This window comes from Etheostoma spectabile, unplaced genomic scaffold, assembly GCF_008692095.1.
Source record: "Etheostoma spectabile isolate EspeVRDwgs_2016 unplaced genomic scaffold, UIUC_Espe_1.0 scaffold00007560, whole genome shotgun sequence".
NCBI classification, from domain to species: Eukaryota; Metazoa; Chordata; class Actinopteri; order Perciformes; family Percidae; genus Etheostoma; species Etheostoma spectabile.
Genome location: NW_022603501.1, coordinates 29050 through 49116, shown reverse-complemented (window position 1 = coordinate 49116; position 20067 = coordinate 29050). Strand labels below are relative to the sequence as shown.

Genomic DNA, 20067 nt, shown 5'->3' with positions numbered 1-20067 from the left:
ATAAATATAACTATAGGAGGTCTATGCACAGATTATACAGAATATACAGGAGAGTTAGTAAAAGGATTGTTAGTAAAAGGATTATATATGTATTAGCGGATTTATAATACAGGATAAATAATGGCAGATTCGATTTACAGAATATATAACGATTATATACATATGTGTATGTGTGGGACAGTCCATGGTATGTGTGTGCGTGTGAGGGCAGTCCATATATTATTATTGTATGGGTGGACGGGGGGGTTGCCATTCTTATAGTTGTATCAGGAGGCGTTCAGAAGCGTGACAGCTGTAGGAAAGAAGCTGTTCCGGTGCCTGGTGGTTCTGGTCCGTAAGCTTCTGTAACGCCTCCCAGAAGGCAAGAGGGAGAAGAGTGTATGTGCAGGGTGAGTGGAATCCTTTGTGATTTTCCCGGCCCTTTTCAAACACCGCTTCCTGTAGATGTCCTTGATGGTAGGGAGTGGTACCCCTGCGATGTGCTGGGCAGTTTTCACCACCCTCTGCAGTGCCTTCCGATCGGCGACAGAACAGTTCCCATACCAAACAGTAAAACAGTTAGTGAGGATGCTCTCAATGGTACAGCGGTAAAAGGTTTTGAGGATCCCTGAGGACAGATGGTTCTTCTTCAGGGTCCTCATGAAGAACAGGCGCTGGTGCGCTTTTTTGATGAGTTTGGAGCAGTTGGTCATCCAGTTCAGGTCCTCAGAGATGTGGACACCCAGGAACTTAAAGCTGTCCACACGCTCTACCGCTGTCCCCTTGAGGTGGATGGGTGGGTGTAGGTCAGCGTTTCTCCTGAAGTCCACAATGAGTTCCTTGGTTTTTTCGGTGTTCAGCTGCAAGTTGTTTTTGTCGCACCAGTCAGCCAGACGGTCCACCTCCTCCCTGTAGGCAACCTCATCGTTGTCTCTAATGAGGCCAATCACCGTGGTGTCGTCTGCAAACTTGATAATGGCGTTCGAGCCATGGACAGGTCTGCAGTCGTGGGTGAAGAAAGAGTAGAGGAAGGGACTAATCACACAACCTTGTGGCACTCCAGTGTTCATAATGATGGTGGATGAGGTGTGGTTGTCCAGCCGAACATGTTGAGGTCGACTGGTCAGGAAATCGAGCAACCAGTTACACATGAGTGAACTGATGCCGAAGTCTGTAAGTTTGGTAATGAGTTGTGATGGGATGACAGTATTAAATGCTGAACTAAAGTCTAAGAACAGCATTCTGGCGTAAGTGTTCTTGCTGTCCAGGTGAGAAAGGACAGAGTGCAGTGCTACAGAAATAGCATCCTCTCTGCTCCTGTTCTGCCTGTATGCAAATTGGTGGGGGTCCAGTGTGGGGGGTAGACAGGATCTGAGATGTGCTAGGACCAGCCCCTCCAAGCACTTAGTGATGATGGGGGTAAGAGCTACCGGGCGATAGTCATTGAGTCTGGTTGGGTTGGAGTTCTTGGGAATTGGGACGATGGAGGTAGTCTTAAAGCAGGTCGGTACCACAGCGCGGGCCAGGGACAGGTTGAAGATGTCCGTCAGCACTCCTGCCAGTTCCCCAGAGCACGCTCTGAGGACACATACCCGGTATGCCATCAGGACCCGCAGCCTTGTTGGGTTTAATCCTGCTCAGGGCCGCTCCTACGTTTCCATCACTAAACAGGTGATTGTGTTTTTCAGTGACAGTGCAGGTCACTACAACATAAATATGTAGTTAAAGTGCTTGTTCTTCATCCTCCCCCCCCCCCCCCATTTATAAACACCATCCCAATTTTTTGCCTATTGGGCTTTTAACCTTCTGAACCCGAGAGACTCGCCCACGAGCAAGAACAGCACCTCTGATTCATAGTTTAATCATTTAATAACCATTAAAGCTAGAAACTTACCGATTTCTGCTGCTAAAAGCTAACGAGTTAGCGGTTACGGAGGTGTCTTTGGGGTCTTTCTAGCCTCTACAGGTGATTTTCTATCCAGCATTGAACTTGTGCCATTTTAGGGTCGTTGAGCATTAAATCCAAACAGAAGATTTATTCACTTGATGTCCATAATTCATCACGTTTTCGCTCATTTCTGCCGCTAGCTCTATGCTCCGTGTCTCGTCTGTTTACAGAAGTGAAGGCAGCAGTATGACCATATATGGGAGACAACGTGACCCAAACAGTATGGAGGGTGAAAAGTGCCCAATCCTCCCAGACAAACTAATCTAGTACAGCAGACAAGATAGATATCTACCGTTTTATAGAGGAGAATGGCCTCACTGGTTTATATTTATGTTATATAAATATGTATTTATATTTATATTATATAAATATGTATTTATATTTCTATTATATAAATATGTATTTATATTTATATTATATATTTGGGCCTTTTTTTGAAGAAATGTAAACAGTATGTGCTTTATATGAGTTCTATTGTTTATTATGTTTATTTTTGCTTATAGGAGAACTGTTTTAGACAAAAATGCTTGTGTAGCATTGCTGTGGGTGTAATATCAATAAATATGACATTATTATGTTATTATTGGCATAAATAAATGTGATGAGGGCAAAAGCGTCTTGACTTTCCTTGAAAAAATGTCTGTATTCTGACATCTGTATAAGTTATGATGATTATTTCTTCACAGTGTGACTCCCAAGACATATGAGAAGTGTTTTTAGGTTTTACTGCTCTGTCTGAGATATCAATACATATCTGGAAGATTCGTGTTCCGTTTTATTTATTTATTTGTCTGTAACGTCCATTTTTAACATGCAAGTGACCTCACTGCAACCCAAATATTCAAATAACCCAGTTTGTCCTGAAAAAATGATGTTCATATCTTATAATAATATATATTATGTATATTAAATTATTATATTAATTAACCCTAACCTTATATTATTATTATTATTATAATATCAATACATATCTGGAAATTATCTGAAATAAATAGCACAGGAAATATTTAAAGATTTTCTTTTTTCTCTCTCTCTGTCAAGTTTGTTAAAAAGGTGGATTGAATTGGATATAATATAATAATAATAATAATAATAATAATAATAATAATAATAGTAATGTATATAGTCTTTCTCTCTCTCTGTCTTTGTCTCTCTCTCAAATCTGTTTGTTAAAATATATAAATAAAGTGTATTGAAGGAGTAAATCCATCTGATAAAATAATGTATATGAAAAGTCTCTCTCTCTCTCTCTCTCCCTCTCCCTCTCCCTCTCCATATCTCACTCTCTGTCTCTCTCTCCCTCTCCATATCTCACTCTCTGTCTCCCTCTCCCTCTCCCTCTCCATCTCTCTCTCTCTCTCCCCCTCTCTCTCTCTCTCTCTCTCTCTCTCTCTCTCTCTCTCTCTCTCTCTCTCTCTCTCTCTCTCTCTCTCTCTCTTTTCTCTCCCATGAGGAAATAAAGCAGAATATTCCTGACATGCTGACTCTCATGTTCAATAACTGGATTGTTGAAGTTAAAGTTTGTTAAACATCATTCACAGCTCAACAAGAAATGAATATTTTAATGATTTTCTTCCAGTAATTGTCAGTAAAGTTGTTAATAAATCATCAGATGATAACCTGCAGCTGTCTTGTGTCTTGTTCTCTCCATCAGATGTCTGTGAACTGGAACTGGACACAAACACAGTAAACAGATACCTCAAACTGTCTGACAACAACAGGAAGGTGACAGGTGTGTTAGAGGATCAGTCATATCCTGATCATCCAGAGAGGTTTGAGTCCTGGTATCAGCTGCTGTGTAGAGATGGTCTGACTGGTCGCTGTTACTGGGAGGTCCAGAGGAGAGGAAGGGTTTATATATCAGTGAGTTACAGAGGAATCAGCAGGAGAGGAGGCACTGACTGTTGGTTTGGATATAATGATCAGTCCTGGAGTCTGAGCTGCTCTGAAGAACGTGGTTACTCTGTCTTTCACAATAACATAGTAACAGACCTCCCGTCCTCCTCTGTCTCTAACAGAGTAGCAGTGTATGTGGACTGTCCTGCTGGCTCTCTGTCCTTCTACACAGTCTCCTCTGACTCACTGATCCACCTCCACACCTTCAACACCACATTCACTCAGCCTCTCTATCCTGGATTTGGGGTCTGGCCTGGTTCCTCAGTGTCTCTGTGTCCTCTGCAGGACTGAGAGTCTCTCCTGTGGACAGAAACCCTGACTGAAGACCAGCTGCTGAAATCAGAGTCCAGTCTGTTCACCACCACCACTCTGCCCTGTGAAGCAGATCTGTCTCAGACTCCAACACCAAGCAGCCATGTGTCTGATTTCATCTCTTTGATTATTAACATTTTAACAGTTGAACTAGAAACTCTTCATGATTCCTGTCATCAGCTGACTGAGCTGAGGAGATGTAACGTTGGGCCAGTTCCAGCGTCTTCATCGTATCTGAGACCCAGAGATGGTCAGACCGATAGAGGTTATAAAACTACTATGGAAGCAGATAAGAGACATGAGTCTTTGAATTTTAACAGCCACTGAATACTTAATGTTGAAATATTTTATTTTGAAAATGATGTATCTGAATTTATTTGTTCTGAATTCACCTCTTTGAAATTTAAATTTGAAAATGTTTGGTTTCCATTTTAAAAACATGAATTTCGATGAATATTTTTCAATGGTCAAAAATTCAGACACAAAAATACAACTTGTAGAATTTCAGATAAAATAGATTCAAGTTGATTAAATTCGACGTCATTCGCTGGAATTCAGATGGAAAAAAGTCAAGTTAAATGTTCACACAGTAACATCCGGGCCCCCCAGGCTAGGTGGACTATCTGGTCTTGTTCTTTTGGTGTTTTTTCATATTGTTTTGGCAAAAGAGTTTTAGTCTCTGGGGGTGGGGTTGGGGGACTAAGACTTTTTAAGCCAGGGTACCAACTGGGGGGGAGTAGGGTCTGGTAAACTCACTCTGCTGCCCCGGGGGACTGAGTCCCATGGAAAGACCCCTCAGTCTTTTCTCCTGGCCATAGTCTAGAAATATAGGAAATCATTTGATAGTCTAGAGTCACATTGGGGAGAAAGTTCCACTTAGGACGTTGGACAGAAGCCTGATGTAAATAATGTGTTGTGGTGGTGTAGTGTGTGTGTTTGGGATTGGTAGCATGAAATAAGATAAGTTGATGGTTAATAAGACTGGGTTGAGATTGGGAGCTTCTAGAAGGTTCCAGCAGTGCTGATTGGGACTTTAAATAACTCATTGGATGAATATTTGATTTGTTGAACTGGGAGCGAGTAAGCTCAAGTAAAGTGGTTTTAAACAGAAAAAGCGTTTATTGACGCCTATTCTGTATTAACTGGATAATGTGGGGTGGGGGGGGGGGGGGGGATTTTTAAACTGAAAAACTTAGCAGAAAGTTCTGGTTGAGAAGAAAACATTCACTACTTCTGAGTGTCGGCCTGAAAACGGTCGAAGCTCGGCTCCTTAAGAAGTGTTGTGGTTTGGGGTTATTTTCCCATTTGGCCTCCCTGTGTTTTTGTCTCGGTTTTCTCCCTGGTCTTGTGTTGTTGGTCCTGTCTTGTGTGGTCCTGTCTTGTGTTCCCCTGTGTCCTGTTTTATTTTGGTAGTATGGTTTCCTGTCTTGTCTCGTCTTGCCCAGCTTTACTTGTCCCTGTCTGATTGTCCTGCCCCGCCCTAATGTGATTCACCTGATGTCTCACCTGTTCCCCGTTCCCCGTTCCCTCTTGTATTTAACCCCTGGGTTCCCTTTGTCTAGTGCTTGATCGTTGGTCTTGTCCTCGAGCCCGTTGTGCAGTGTGCGTCTGTGTCCTGGAGTTTTCCCGTCCCCTCCGTCCATTTTTCCCTGTGACGTCCTCCTGTTGTTGCCGTGCAGAGAACTGTTTTTGTGCCTTTGGACTTTTGGACTTTTCCTTCCCTGTGTTTTTCTCGTGGACTGTAATAAAGTGGTTTTGATGAAGCTCCGACTCTGCTTTTGGGTCCTCCTCCCTTCACCTCCCCTAACAAGAAGTTTGAGTTGTTCTCTGTGGAAAGAACAAATCTCTACTTTCATTCATTTAAAAGAGGGGAAAAGTCAAAAGAAGTGCCTGTTGAATTAGATTCTCTATAAAACAGGATTTATAAAACTATAAAAAGACAAAATATGAAAAACATCTTAATGAGCGTGTGACTAATTAAAGGGAACTAAAGGAGCATTTCAAAGTGTAAATAGGAAAATGTAAACACAGTAAATATTTACCTGACTGGTGGATTCTGAAATAAAACTGAAAGAAAAAGGGAACAGGTGAGTTCCCTTTTGCAACTTGTGCAACTCCCAACAAAGATGTAACAGAAGAGAGATGTCTCACTCTGGAGCTAAAACAGAAGCTCAACACACAGGGGGAAAAGAGGAGCTGCAGCAATGTGCAGAACAACAAATATATGGTGTTTTCTGAATATTAAACCGTGTAAACCTATTCTGATTTAACCTCTAAATACAATAAGAACCTGAACATGAGCAGAATATGAGAACTTTAAAGGTGTTTGATTGGAAGGTGTTACATGTTGGAGAAGACCCAAATAACGGGGAGCAGGTCTTTACTTTCAGTAACTTTGGGAGATGAGAGAGCATTGGTGCTGCATTCATGTGGTGTGGGAATAATAAAAGAGTCCAGCATTGGTGCTGCATTCATGTGGTGTGGGAATAAAAAGAGTCCCCCACTGGGGAAGTCATGTGACCTTCCTCCAGTGGTTTGATATTGTGAAACAGATCCCGGCTCGGTAGAGGTCTGAGGTCTCCGAGGCTCCTTCTGCTTTAATCATGTGTTAGAGGGCGCGCCCCAGATGGAAAGAGGGAACTGAGACTAAAACCTCCATTTGGATCTCAGAGGGAACCACAACAGACCTTAAAGCCCCGAGAGACGGCTGTTAACTGTGAGTACTGCTTCTCTCCTTTTCTCTCCCACTACAGTACATGTCATCGTTGATCTTTAACTACGTGTCATTTAGTTGTAGCGGGGCGTCATTTCACCAAGCCTTCATAATAAAAATAAGAAGAGTCATACCGGAGTGGAAGAGGATCAGAACTAACTGCAGACAGGCGTCCAGCAACGTTGATTAATAACTAAAATTATCATATATCAGTGTTTCCTCTTTTATTTAAACTAAGTGTTTCTGAGTCATTCTCAGAGGCAATAATAATTATTTATAACTATAACTCTATCCATAAGTAAGACAATGACCGAATGTATGATTATTATGGTTATGGGTTTCATACCCGTTCTGTAACTTAACACCTAAAAGCTAAATCCTCTCAGTCAGGGTCTAACTGGTGTTGGTTTAAGGGTCCTTAACCCCACTAACACAGAACGTTTAGGGAACGTTAGGGAACGTTAGTTTTTGGTTCTCTAAAGGTTCGTTCGAACCAAACCAAAAGCTAACGTTTAGGGAACGTTCCCTCCTGGTTATAACGTTCTCTAAACGTTAAGAGAACCAACCAACGGTAACGTTCCCCTGCGGTTGCGCCGTACCTTCAAACAACGTTCCCGTTTGGTTGTTTTTGGTTGTTCGAAATTAGAAGTAGCATGGTTTGTCACTTGATTTATTCACTCAAAAATGATTTGACTTATAAAATTTAAGAAAGCATAACATTTATTTTAAGGCTGATATCAATTTAGCTTAAAATAGTACTTTTGTGCTTGACTTCGGTTTTTTAACTGTCTTCGTGAAACAACTTAAAAGAGGAATCTATCAATGGGACGATTTTCACAACTAAGATAATTCACTTCTTTATTCAGTTTGAAAACCTAACCGTTACAACCCCACACCAGTAGGGGGCCGCTGCTCTGAGCAGACCGATTCCCCCGTTAGAAGAAGAGAAAGCCACAGGACGGACCACGCGGCCCAGCTCACGGAGAGGTAAGCGAAATACTTTGCAGTTTAATGATGTTGTTGTTGTAATGGGAGGGTTTGTGGTTTAACATTAAACTCTTTCCCTCGTATGGGTTTGTTATATTCCGGTTCTTGTTAGGTTGACCAAAAATAAAAGTTTGGCTGAAGTAAACAACTAACTTTAGTTAGTTTTTCAACGTCGTCCGCCATTGTGCTATGCTAGTCATGCAGTGAGCTGCTCCAAGTCTTTTCTGTTTAGTAAACTATTTGTGCACAAACCATGTTCTCAATGCTGAGTTTATGTGTTGAGCCCCCAGGTGAGACTTGGAGTAAAGTTTCATGTTGTGTCGAGCCTTCTTAGTGTTTTAAAAATGTTGATTTTGATGCTATCATAGAAGGGCCCGTAGTAGCACTCCCATTCAAAAGGGCGAGGCCAGAGTTGGGCTTTAAATGGATTGCTTAAATCTTTCCCTTTGTTTGCTGCTGTGCACGACGTTTCTGCTTTGTTGCATTGTAAGTTTTGTGTAATCATGTTAAAATGCTTTTGTTTATGTTACAAATAAGATATCCGTTTTCGGTCTTTTTTTAATTAGTGTAGTACAGTACATAAATAAAGCCAAAATAATCAAAATCCTTAGTCCAGGTAGATAGGCAGCCATCTTGCAACGCACTTTAGCCAGTTATCGTCAAGCTGAGTGAAGGCTACAGCAAGGGACGTAATGTGTTGCTACACAGCTGCAGTACTGGCTTTACACTATGCATTTCTGTGGATGCTGTGTCTCCCCATTACAAAGTATCTGGGGTACAATGCAGAAATCTTGTCACGTTCAATGTTTACACTGACTGTATACATTTTAAATATTTTTGCAATCAGTACAAATTGTATGATCTGTTATTTCAGATGAATCCGGATGGAGACATTTGAGGAGAAGATGGATTATCTGCTCATGCTCTACAGGAGCTCCATGTCACCTCGCTCTGCTCCAAATCACAGCGTGCCATTTGCCCAACAGCAGCTGGGCCAAATATCCAGTTAAAAAAATATGGCTGTGTACAGGTAACCTATTGCTGCTATACTATATGTAAATAAATAATTTTCTCTGTATGGAACTGCTTTTCTTTCTTCTTTTTTTTGCACTACTGGATCACAAATGTTCTCTTAACATAGATTCCTACGCCAAAGCTGTGGACCGGTGTCGGCGGCTGAGGGACACCAGCATCCAGACAGAAGATGAAGCAAGTGTCCAAAAAAGGCAGCGCCGACGCCCAAGGAGGTTCATGACAGATTCTTCAAGTGATGGTAAGACCTTTATTATAGACTACATTTTTTCACATATTTCAAATCACAGATTTTGCAATGGGTACACGCTATATGGTCTCTGTATTACAGATGAATCTGTTGCACGACCAGATAAACTGTCCAGGACGGAGCGTGCGTCTGGAAGCCCTGTCTGGAAGTTAAAATTTATGTATGCATTTATATAAAACAGTCATATTTCTTAACATGGAACCAATGACAGTCAACATGGTGCATATCATGGGATTGTTCTAATGTTTGTCTCTTCCTGTCTTTTTTCAGCTCAGCAGATAACACTTCCTCCACCACCTGCATGTAAGTTGTTTTAATATATATTTTGTCTGATATAAAAGAATAGGTTCATATTTTGTAATGGCATGTGCAGGCAACCTATCAACTTCATCTTATAAAAAAATCATATAATTTATTTTTATATGTATCAACGCCATGCAGGAAACCAGCTGGTTGCCCAGAGCAGGATGAGTCTTTAGTGACCCTACCACGGACTGCCACTTCATCTTGGGACCCAGTTGAAGGTACAGTTGCTTTGATTTTTGTATTTGCAAAGAAGTACAATTTAATGGCAAGGATCACTAGAGTAACACAACATTTTTGTTGTTTTAAACAGAAGAACTCACACAGAGGGAGGTGGCTCAGACATGGAGATCAAAATGAGAGGTAAGACTCAGGTTGCTCACGTGTTTGTATGTATGTATGGATGTATGTATGTGTGTATGGAGAGGAGGAACAATATGGAAATTAAGTGGCCATAGTTCTGCCCTAAGACAAACACTATATAATTGCATAAAATCTAATATCTTAACTGAACTGACTTCTCTTACAAAATGAGATTGTACAAGCTCTACACTGTATGCATAATCTGTTACTATATGTTGTACAGCAATTTTTCCGGTCAACCTTCGGTGGTTGTACTGGAGGTGATGCCGTCCGCCGCATGCTGCTGATACAGTACAGCCTGCGGGGAAGAAAGACAAAGAAAGCCTTCCAGGACCTGGCTGTATGCAGGGTTATAACAGGCAGGTTTTATTTTATTCTTCACATTAGTATTATGCTTAGCTTGGCTGACAAGAGGTTTTAATTTGACCTATAACTTTGCTTCATTTTGACTTGTACTCTAGCGGCCTGCCAGAAAAACTTCCCTGCGCTGACTGCTGCAGAAGCGGAGGATTTGATTGGGCAAGTTCTGAAGTTTGCCCCACACAGACGGTAAATTTAAGTTCTTCTGCATTATGTTCATAAGAAAGTTCATCAAAAAAAATGTGTTGTGTTCATTCTTAGTATTACATGTCTAACTTTTGTTTATTTCTTTATAGGCCAGCTGAGAAGGACTGAGCCATGGAGCCCCTTTTTAACTTTTTTATTAATATATTGTTTTAGTGACTTATTTTGCACACACTTTACAAACCCATCTTTATGCATCTTGCACTACATTTACACTACATCCTTATCTTTGTTGTTTCTTTTTCAGTTGTTTGAATATTAAAGTTTTGAAATGCCATCAAGTTTGCCTGTTCATTCCTTCCTACTAATAACTTTTGTATGTATGTACGTGTGTATTTACAGTACATACATACACACATAGAGTATGGGTGTTGTTTAAAGGTTAGGGGAATAAGCTTTTCTTAACGTTCTGGGAACGTTCCCTGAAGGTTTGTTTTGGTTGTAGTTTGGTTGTCTGCTGGTTTATTGGAAGGTTTTCTTAACGTTCTGGGAACGTTCGTTTTTGGTTACAGCGAACGTTCCCCTAACGTTAAGAGACCGTTCCGTAACGTTCGCTGAGGGTTGCAACGCTAAGGGAACGTTCCCCTAACGTTCGCTAAAGGTTGCAACGTTAAGGGAACGTCCCCTAACGTTCGCTAAAGGTTGCAACGTTTTCGGAACGTTCGCCTAACGTTCTCTAAAGGTTGTAACTTTTAGAGAACGTTAGGAGAACGTTCCGAGAACGTTCGCGATAACCAAAACGAACGTTCCCGGAACGTTAAGAAAACCTTCCAATTAACCAGCAGACACCAAACTACAACCAAAACAAACCTTCAGGGAACGTTCCCACAACCAAAAACGAACGTTCCCAGAACGTTCTGGGAACCAAAAATTGTTAGCTGGGAAGGGTCCTTCATGTGAAAAGGTCTGGGACCCACAGCATGAGGAAGCTGTCTGCGGTTAGTTCACGTGTCAACAGATTCCAGAAGTGAAAGTCCCGTTAATGTTCTCTGTAAGGATTTAGATTATCAGCCATGATATCTCAACCACCAGAGGAACTCTCCCAACGGAGCTAACCCAACAACTTCCTGCTGATTTCTGAGGCCCTTTTTATTTTATTCTTTTAATTCATCCACGTTAAGATAAAAGATGGCCGCCATACAAAGTAACATAGACAGTGAAAGACATGGACACAGAGACCAGTGAAGTCAGTTAGAAGCTTTTCATGTGATGGCTGACCAGCCTCCAACTGAGCTTGAAGACGTAGATGTGACGTAGCAACCTGTCTGACAGCTGTAAGTCTTCTGGTAGCTGTGCAAGAGAAATCTCAATCATTCCCCATCAGAGAGCGTGAGTAGGAGCTGTCCATGAGCGTCGGAGCAGGAGCTAAACATTGCTGATAGTTTTGTTCCGATGCTTTTCATGGACTCTCTACGGCCTTCTCCCTTAACTCTTCCTCCACGTCCCCCCCCACCGGTTGCCTGCGAGCTTATCCTGATTACACGGTAATTTATCATTAGATACATTTTTACAAAGACCACGGTGCAAAAATGTGAGATCCAAGGTAATGGAGCCTTTTATACATTGTCGTGTTTCTTTAGAAATAGACAATGGCAAAAAAGAGTCTTTAAACGTTTCAGATGTAAAGTTATTTGCTGTCTAAGTGACACCAGAATGAATGGGAGTCAACGGGTTGCTAATGGCCGATCTCCTCATAGGAGGTACGCTTTCTGGACGCTCGCTTACCCCCTTGGTGACATCCAGCTCTGATTCCCATGAAGCAGTAAAATCCTCCAAACAGCTCCATGAGGCCATCTAGTGGACTGATAGAAGTAGAGCAGCTGGTGGCAGCTTCCTCTGCTCTGATTCGTCCTCACCACTGACCAATGAGAACCAGCAGCATCTTCTCTGTCCAATAACAAACCACTATTGATCCATGTGTTGATCAGGTCTCTGTGTTGAGTGAATGAAATGGGATCATGTGATGAGAAAAGGCCTCAGTAGTTCCCAGAGTTCATCATGTTTTCTAACTGCTTCTTTAGTCTGAGCAACAGTCCAACGAGCCAATAGGATTCAACTGACACTGATATGACTCAGAGAGAAGCAGCCAATCAGAGGACAGCTGCTGATATTTGGCTTTTCCAGGAGAAATGATGCGAGGGATGAATGAGTGATGATGTGCTGATGAATGATTGGACTGCTGCTCTCAGTGTTTCCTCTCCAGATGAAGGTGTGGACTCTGCTATGAGTCAGTGTGAGGACAGAGAGGAGGGGGTCCCTCCCCCTAAACCCCCTCTGTGGGGGGACCATGACAGCCAGACCAAAGCTCAGAGGTGAGAGGACCATCTCTACCTGTCCACCACTCAGATCACTCCACCATCATCATCATCATTCACACTCACAGCTCTGTGTGTGTTGTGTTTCAGCCCAGAGACGCAGCATGGACCTGGACCCGGACCTGGACCCACACCTGGACCTGAACCCAGCTGTGTGTCCTTCAAGAGTGACGACTCAATGGAGTTTTTTATTGATTTTAAACAAAGATATGACAAAAAGTAGGAAGTATTATTTTTATATTTTTTGATTCATTTAATTGTATTAAGAATGCCTTACACATGAACAGACATCATATTCAATCGAGGATAAAAACACAAAGTCCAGGATTTATTTCCATTGTGGTCCTAAATGTAGTTGTAAATTGTTATTTTTAAATTAGATAATATTTCAAGTTCAGAGTGATGTCCAGAATATATACCAATGAAAGATGCTAATAGTCTAAAGACCTGGACCAACGGGCCACCAATGCTCTTAACGTCTATGTTTGGGACATTTGGGAGCTGACGTTAGCTAACGTTGATGGAAACACACATTCAATTCAATTCAATTCAATTTTATTTATAGTATCAATTCATAACAAGAGTTATCTCAAGACACTTTACAGATAGACCACACTCCAGAATTTACAAGGACCCAACAGTTCTAGTAGTTTCCTCCAGAGCAGCAACAGGGCCACAGTGGAGAGGAAAAACTTCCTTTTAGGCAGAAACCTCGGTCAGACCCAGGCCCAGGCCCAGGCCCAGGCCCAGACCTAGACCCAGGCTCTTGGTAGGCGGTGTCTGACGGGCCGGTTGGGGTTAGAATGAAGAGTGGCAATAAAAATAGAAAAAATTAGTAGTTTGTAGAAGTTCTTTGTGGTAGTTCATGGCATAGCAGGACGCTGTGCGGCATTACAAGGCCCAGCAGGACGTAGCAGGACGCAGCAGGACGTAGCTGGACGTAGCAGGACGTAGCAGGACGTAGCAGGCACTGCAGTGTACAGTTGAACGTGTAGCGGGACCATGGCGACAGCTGCTACCCTGATTTCGGAGCCTCTCTGATCCAAGGGAACATGCTGGCGAAAAAAGAACATAAGGACTCCCCAGAGCTAGGTTAGTAACACGCATTTCTGGGACATGGATGCACATAAATGAAAAGATGGAAAGATAGAGGAGAGAGGAGCTCAGTGTATCAAAATAAGTCCCCAGCTGTCTAAAACTATTACAACAAAACCAAGAGAGACGAGGTAAAGAGAGCTCCAGCCCGGCCGGGCCAGAACTCTCCCCAACCGGATCGGGCTGTATGCCAAGTCTCCCTTTAGTTCTATTATATTCTTGATTATATGATAGATAAATCTGAAAACTATGTGACTAACTACTACTCCCTAACAATATTCGATTCTATGCCCTAACTATAAGCTTTATCAAAAAGGAAAGTCTTAAGCCTACTCTTAAATGTGGAGACGGTGTCTGCCTCCCGGACCCAAACTGGAACCTGGTTCCACAGGGGAGGAGCCTGATAGCTGAACGCTCTGGTCCCTGGACCCAGACCGGAACCTGGTTCCACAGGAGAGGAGCCTGATAGCTGAACGCTCTGGCTCCCGTTCTACTTTTAGAGACTCTAGGAACCACCAGTAACCCTGCATTCTGGGAGCGTAGTTCTCTCCTAGGGTTGTAAGGTACTATAAGCTCTTTAAGATAAGATGGAGCCTGACCATGAAGAGCTTTGTAGGTGAGAAGAAGGATTTTAAATTCTATTCTAAATTTTACAGGAAGCCAATGCAGAGAAGCTAAAACAGGAGAAACGTGATCTCTTTTCCTGATTCCTGTCAGAACACGTGCCGCAGCATTCTGGATCAGCTGTAGAGTCTTTATGGATTTTTTCGAGCAGCCTGATAACAAAGAATTGCAGTAATCCAACCTAGCAGTAACAAATGCATGGACTAGTTTTTCTGCATCATTTTAGACAGGATATTCCTGATTTTTGCAATATTACGTAGGTGAAAAAAGGCGATCCTTGAAATTTGCTTTAAGTGGGAATTAAAGGACATGTCCTGATCAAAGATAACTCCAAGATTCTTCACAGTGGTGCTGGAGGCCAGGGTGGTGCTGGAGGCCAGGGTGGTGCTGGAGGCCAGGGTGGTGCTGGAGGCCAGCGTGGTGCTGGAGGCCAGGGTGATGCTGGAGGCCAGGGTGATGCTGGGGGCCAGGGTGATGCTGGGGGCCAGGGTGATGCTGGGGGCCAGGGTGATGCCATCCAGAGTAACTATATCTTTGGATAGTGCGTCACGGAGGTGCTTGGGTCCGAGAGCAATAACTTCAGTTTTATCTGAGTTTAACATTAGAAAATTACAGGTCATCCAGGTTTTAATATCCTGAAGGCACGTTTGAAGTTTAGCTAACTGATTAGTTTCATCCGGCTTGATTGATAGATATAATTGAGTATCATCTGCATAACAATGAAAGTTTATGGAGTGTTTCCTAATAATACTGCCTAAAGGAAGCATATATAAAGTGAACAGGATTGGACCGAGCACAGATCCTTGTGGGACTCCATGACTAACCTTGGCGTGCACAGAGGATTCATCGTTAACATGAACGAACTGAGATCGATCTGATAAATAAGACTTAAACCAGCTTAGAGCAGTCCCTTTAATGCCAATTAAATGTTCTAATCTCTGTAATAAGATATAATGGTCAATGGTATCAAATGCAGCGCTAAGATCTAATAACACAAGTACAGAGATAAGTCCTTCGTCTGATGCAATTAGGAGGTCATTAGTAATTTTAACAAGTGCTGTCTCTGTGCTATGATGAACTCTAAATCCTGACTGAAAATCCTCAAATAAGCTGTTGCTATGCAGAAAGTCGCACAGCTGTTTGGCGACTGCTTTCTCAAGAATCTTAGAGAGAAATGGAAGGTTGGATATAGGTCTATAGTTGGCTAAAACATCTGGATCAAGGTTTGGCTTTTTCAGAAGAGGTTTAATTACAGCTACTTTAAAGTACTGTGGTACATAGCCTGTTAATAAAGACAAATTGGTTATATTCAGTAGTGAAGTGTTGACTAATGGTAAAACTTCTTTAAGTAGCCTAGTTGGGATGGGGTCTAAGAGGCAGGTTGATGGCTTAGATGAAGAAATAATTGAATTAAATTGATAAAGATCAAGTGAAGCAAAGCAGTCAAAACATGTATCTGGTACATGGATCAGAACATGTTTACACAAATCTTGAGTAGCTCCAACACTGTCGAGGGCTACCAATCTAGTTCTGCCATCTGGAAGTGCTCGTACATATGATCCTAATCTGACATTAGCATTACTATTCCACCATCATGCCCCCCCAGCAGCATGTTCAAGCCTGTGCTGCACACGGCACTGAATACAGCTTTAAAACATGTCTAAATTAAATACTGATCATGGATCATACACAATGTTAACAAGAACTTCCTGGATACAACTATCCTGTACAGTAGGTGGATTACACCACTGACAGGTTTGGTCTCAGTGTGTTGGGGGTGCAGTGCAGAATTTATCTTGTGTTTCTATCAGGAGGGATCTGGAAGAACCTGGACCCAGCTGTGTGTCCCTGAAGAGTGACCGGTCTATGGGTCCTCCTTTAGACTTCAAAGATGGACGCCACTCTGTTGATCAAAGGTGAGGATTTCAAACTGATACCCAGCAGGACTAGTAAAGGTGGACCACTACAGGGAGTCCTCTGATTCCCTGTTAACATCCAAACATCACTTCATGGACCTTTACCTTGTGTGTGTCTCTGTGTGGACAGACATGATGGGAGCTAATTCTTCCTGATTCCTCCACAGAGTGGACCAGGAGAGCTCAGAGGGTCCCAGTGGTCAGTCTGCCCAGCAGCATCAAACCCACCTGGACTCCATCTTTATGGTCTGGACATGGACAACAACTACTTTTACATCTATTCTGTCCAACATGGATCTGATGTGTGCTTCCATGATTTCACTTTGATTTGGTCCTTCATATAATCTTCTGTTCCAGCTGCTGGAGGACGACATCGTCACTTTTGTGAAGAACGAGCTGAAGAAAATCCAGAAGGTTCTGAGTCCAGATTACCCAGAATGCTTAGAGAGTCAGAGAAAGGATGAGGAGGTGTTGGACGGTGAGGATGAAGAGCAAAGGAGGAGCAGCAGAGAGGCATTTCTGAAGATCACACTGCACTTCCTGAGGAGAATGAAGCAGGAGGAGCTGGCTGACCGTCTGCAGAGCAGTAAGAGGATTTCTCTAAAGAGTTAACATGCTGGATGAACGGGAGATTTGTCTCAAAATATTTACCAAAATATATTCATGTACTCATTCTCTGAGGAAACGTTGAATCATGTTCTTTGTCTTAATGATCTTCTTTGTTGTGTGTTCATTCAGGAAGTTATCATGGAGTTTGTAAGCGTAAACTCAAATCTAACCAGCAGAAGACGTTCCAGTGTATGTTTGAGGGGATTGCTAAAGCAGGAAACCCAACCCTTCTGAATCAGATGTTCACAGAGATCTTCCTCATGGAGGGAGGGGCTGCAGAGGTCAATGATGAACATGAGGTCAGACAGATTGAAACAGCATCCAGGAAACCAGACAGACCAGAAACAACAATCAGACATGAAGACATCTTTGAAACCCCACCTGGAAGAGATGAACCAATCAGAACCGTGATGACAAAGGGAGTGGCTGGCATCGGGAAAACAGTCTTAACACAGAAGTTCACTCTGGACTGGGCTGAAGGCAAAGCCAACCAGGACATCCAGTTCACATTCCCATTCACCTTCAGAGAGCTGAATGTGCTGAAAGAGAGAAAGTTCAGCTTGGTGGAACTTGTTGATTACTTCTTTAGTGAAACCAAAGAAGCAGGAATCAGCAGGTTTGAAGAGGTCCCGGTGGTCTTCATCTTTGACGGTCTGGATGAGTGTCGACTTCCTCTGGACTTCCTCAACACTGAGATCCTGTCTGATGTTACAGAGTCCACCTCAGTGGGTGTGCTGCTGACAAACCTCATCAGGGGGAAACTGCTTCCCTCTGCTCGCCTCTGGATAACCACACGACCTGCAGCAGCCAATCAGATCCCTCCTGGGTGTGTTGACATGGTGACAGAGGTCAGAGGGTTCACTGATGCCCAGAAGGAGGAGTACTTCAGGAAGAGATTCAGAGATGAGGAGCAGGCCAGCAGAATCATCTCCCACATAAAGAGATCACGAAGCCTCCACATCATGTGCCACATCCCAGTCTTCTGCTGGATCACTGCTACAGTTCTGGAGGACGTGTTGAAGACCAGAGAGGGAGGAGAGCTGCCCAAGACCCTGACTGAGATGTACATCCACTTCCTGGTGGTTCAGTCCAAAGTGAAGAACATCAAGTATGATGGAGGAGCTGAGACAGATCCACACTGGAGTCCAGAGAGCAGGAAGATGATCGAGTCTCTGGGAAAACTGGCTTTTGAGCAGCTGCAGAAAGGCAACCTGATCTTCTATGAATCAGACCTGACAGAGTGTGGCATCGATATCAGAGCAGCCTCAGTGTACTCAGGAGTGTTCACACAGATCTTTAAAGAGGAGAGAGGACTGTACCAGGACAAGGTGTTCAGCTTCGTCCATCTGAGTGTTCAGGAGTTTCTGGCTGCTCTTCATGTCCATCTGACCTTCATCAACTCTGGAGTCAACCTGCTGGCAGAAGAACAAACAACCTCACGCCACTGGTTTCTATTTAGAAACAAACCCGAACCAACACAGTTCTACCAGAGTGCTGTGGACAAGGCCTTACAGAGTCCTAATGGACACCTGGACTTGTTCCTCCGCTTCCTCCTGGGTCTTTCACTGCAGACCAATCAGAGTCTCCTACGAGGTCTGATGACACAGACAGGAAGTAGCTCAAAGACCAATCAGAAAACAGTGGAGTACATCAAGAAGAAGATCAGTGAGAATCTGTCTGCAGAGAGAAGCATCAATCTGTTCCACTGTCTGAATGAACTGAATGATGGTTCTCTAGTGGAGCAGATCCAACAGTCCCTGAGTTCAGGAAGTCTCTCCACAGATAAACTGTCTCCTGCTCAGTGGTCAGCTCTGGTCTTCATCTTACTGTCATCAGAAGAAGATCTGGACGTGTTTGACCATAAGAAATACTCTGCTTCAGAGGAGGCTCTTCTGATGCTGCTGCCAGTGGTCAAAGCCTCCAACAAAGCTCTGTAGGTGCACACACAGCTATCCAGATTAAATGGAGTTTTCTTCATTTAGAAAAAGCATATCAGAAATTGTTTTCTCAGATTTTTTATTTTTTATTTTCAGACTGAGTGGCTGTAACCTGTCAGAGAGAAGCTGTGAAGCTCTGTCCTCAGTTCTCAGCTCCCAGTCCTCTAGTCTGAAAGAGCTGGACCTGAGTAACAATGACCTGCAGGATTCAGGAGTGGAGCTGGTGGCTCCTGGACTGAACAATCTAAACTGTACACTTGAAATTCTCAGGTTAGTTTATTGTTATTTGCAAATCAATGTGTCTGCCTGTGAGACTACCCGTTAGAATCTCAGGTTAGTATACCACTATTTTAAAAAAAGGTTGACCCTCTGATCTGTTATTTTTTTATATTAATCACTGAATAGACTCATCATCTGATTGTTTTCAGGTTAAGTGGCTGTAACCTGTCAGAGAGAAGCTGTGAAGCTCTGTCCTCAGTTCTCAGCTCCCAGTCCTCTAGTCTGAGAGAGCTGGACCTGAGTAACAACAACCTGCAGGATTCAGGAGTGGAGCTGGTGTCTCCTGGACTAAACAGTCCAAACTGTCCACTTGAAACTCTCAGGTAATTGTACTGTTATTTGCATATTAATGTGTCTACCTGCGAGAATATCCGTTAGGCTCTCAATTTAGTATTCCACTATTTGAAAAGGATGACTGTCGGATGTGTTAGTTTTTTATGTTAATCAATGAATAGACTTATCATCTGATTGTTTTCAGACTGAGTGGTTGTAACCTGTCAGAGAGAAGTTGTGAAGCTCTGTCCTCAGTTCTCAGCTCCCAGTCCTCTAGTCTGAGAGAGCTGGACCTGAGTAACAACAACCTGCAGGATTCAGGAGTGGGGCAGGTGTATCCTGGACTGAAGAGTCCACACTGCAGACTGGGAACTCTCAGGTAAGGTTTCAGTTATTTGTAGAAGTTTACCCACTAAGCCTTGAATGGCTTCACGTTTTTGGTTTTAGAATGGATTGACTAAAGATCATTTTCAGGTTAAGTGGTTGTAACCTGTCAGAGAGAAGCTGTGAAGCTCTGTCCTCAGTTCTCAGCTCCCAGTCCTCTAGTCTGAGAGAGCTGGACCTGAGTAAAAATGACCTGCAGGATTCAGGAGTGGAGTTGGTGTCAGCTGGACTGAAGAGTCCCCACTGCAGACTGGGAACTCTCAGGTTAGTGTCCCAGTGTTTGTGCTT

At 42.9% G+C, this 20067-nt stretch overlaps 1 protein-coding gene and 2 long non-coding RNA genes across 10 annotated transcripts in view; 2 read left to right on the top strand and 1 right to left on the bottom strand.

The window, feature by feature from the left end:
* The window catches only part of LOC116678499 (NACHT, LRR and PYD domains-containing protein 12), a gene marked incomplete at its 5' end in the record, with an annotated part of 34284 nt that overhangs the window by 9832 nt on the left and 4385 nt on the right, over positions 1 to 20067 (top strand). For 4 of the 8 annotated variants that reach the window (XM_032508407.1, XM_032508409.1, XM_032508406.1 and 1 more), the window contains 4 exon segments: positions 18940 to 19113; positions 19272 to 19445; positions 19601 to 19774; positions 19870 to 20043. In XM_032508407.1, coding sequence (XP_032364298.1) covers positions 18940 to 19113; positions 19272 to 19445; positions 19601 to 19774; positions 19870 to 20043 — 696 coding nt within the window. 8 annotated transcript variants of the gene reach the window in all.
* LOC116678502 (uncharacterized) lies at positions 1195 to 18499 on the bottom strand. The gene is made up of 4 exons (XR_004329254.1): positions 18394 to 18499; positions 16532 to 16536; positions 5792 to 5794; positions 1195 to 1207 (listed from the first exon to the last, which is right to left on the bottom strand). It is a non-coding gene; the product is annotated as an uncharacterized LOC116678502 (long non-coding RNA).
* On the top strand, positions 7496 to 9271 carry LOC116678503 (uncharacterized). Its single transcript, XR_004329256.1, has 3 exons — positions 7496 to 7835; positions 8710 to 8865; positions 8977 to 9271. It is a non-coding gene; the product is annotated as an uncharacterized LOC116678503 (long non-coding RNA).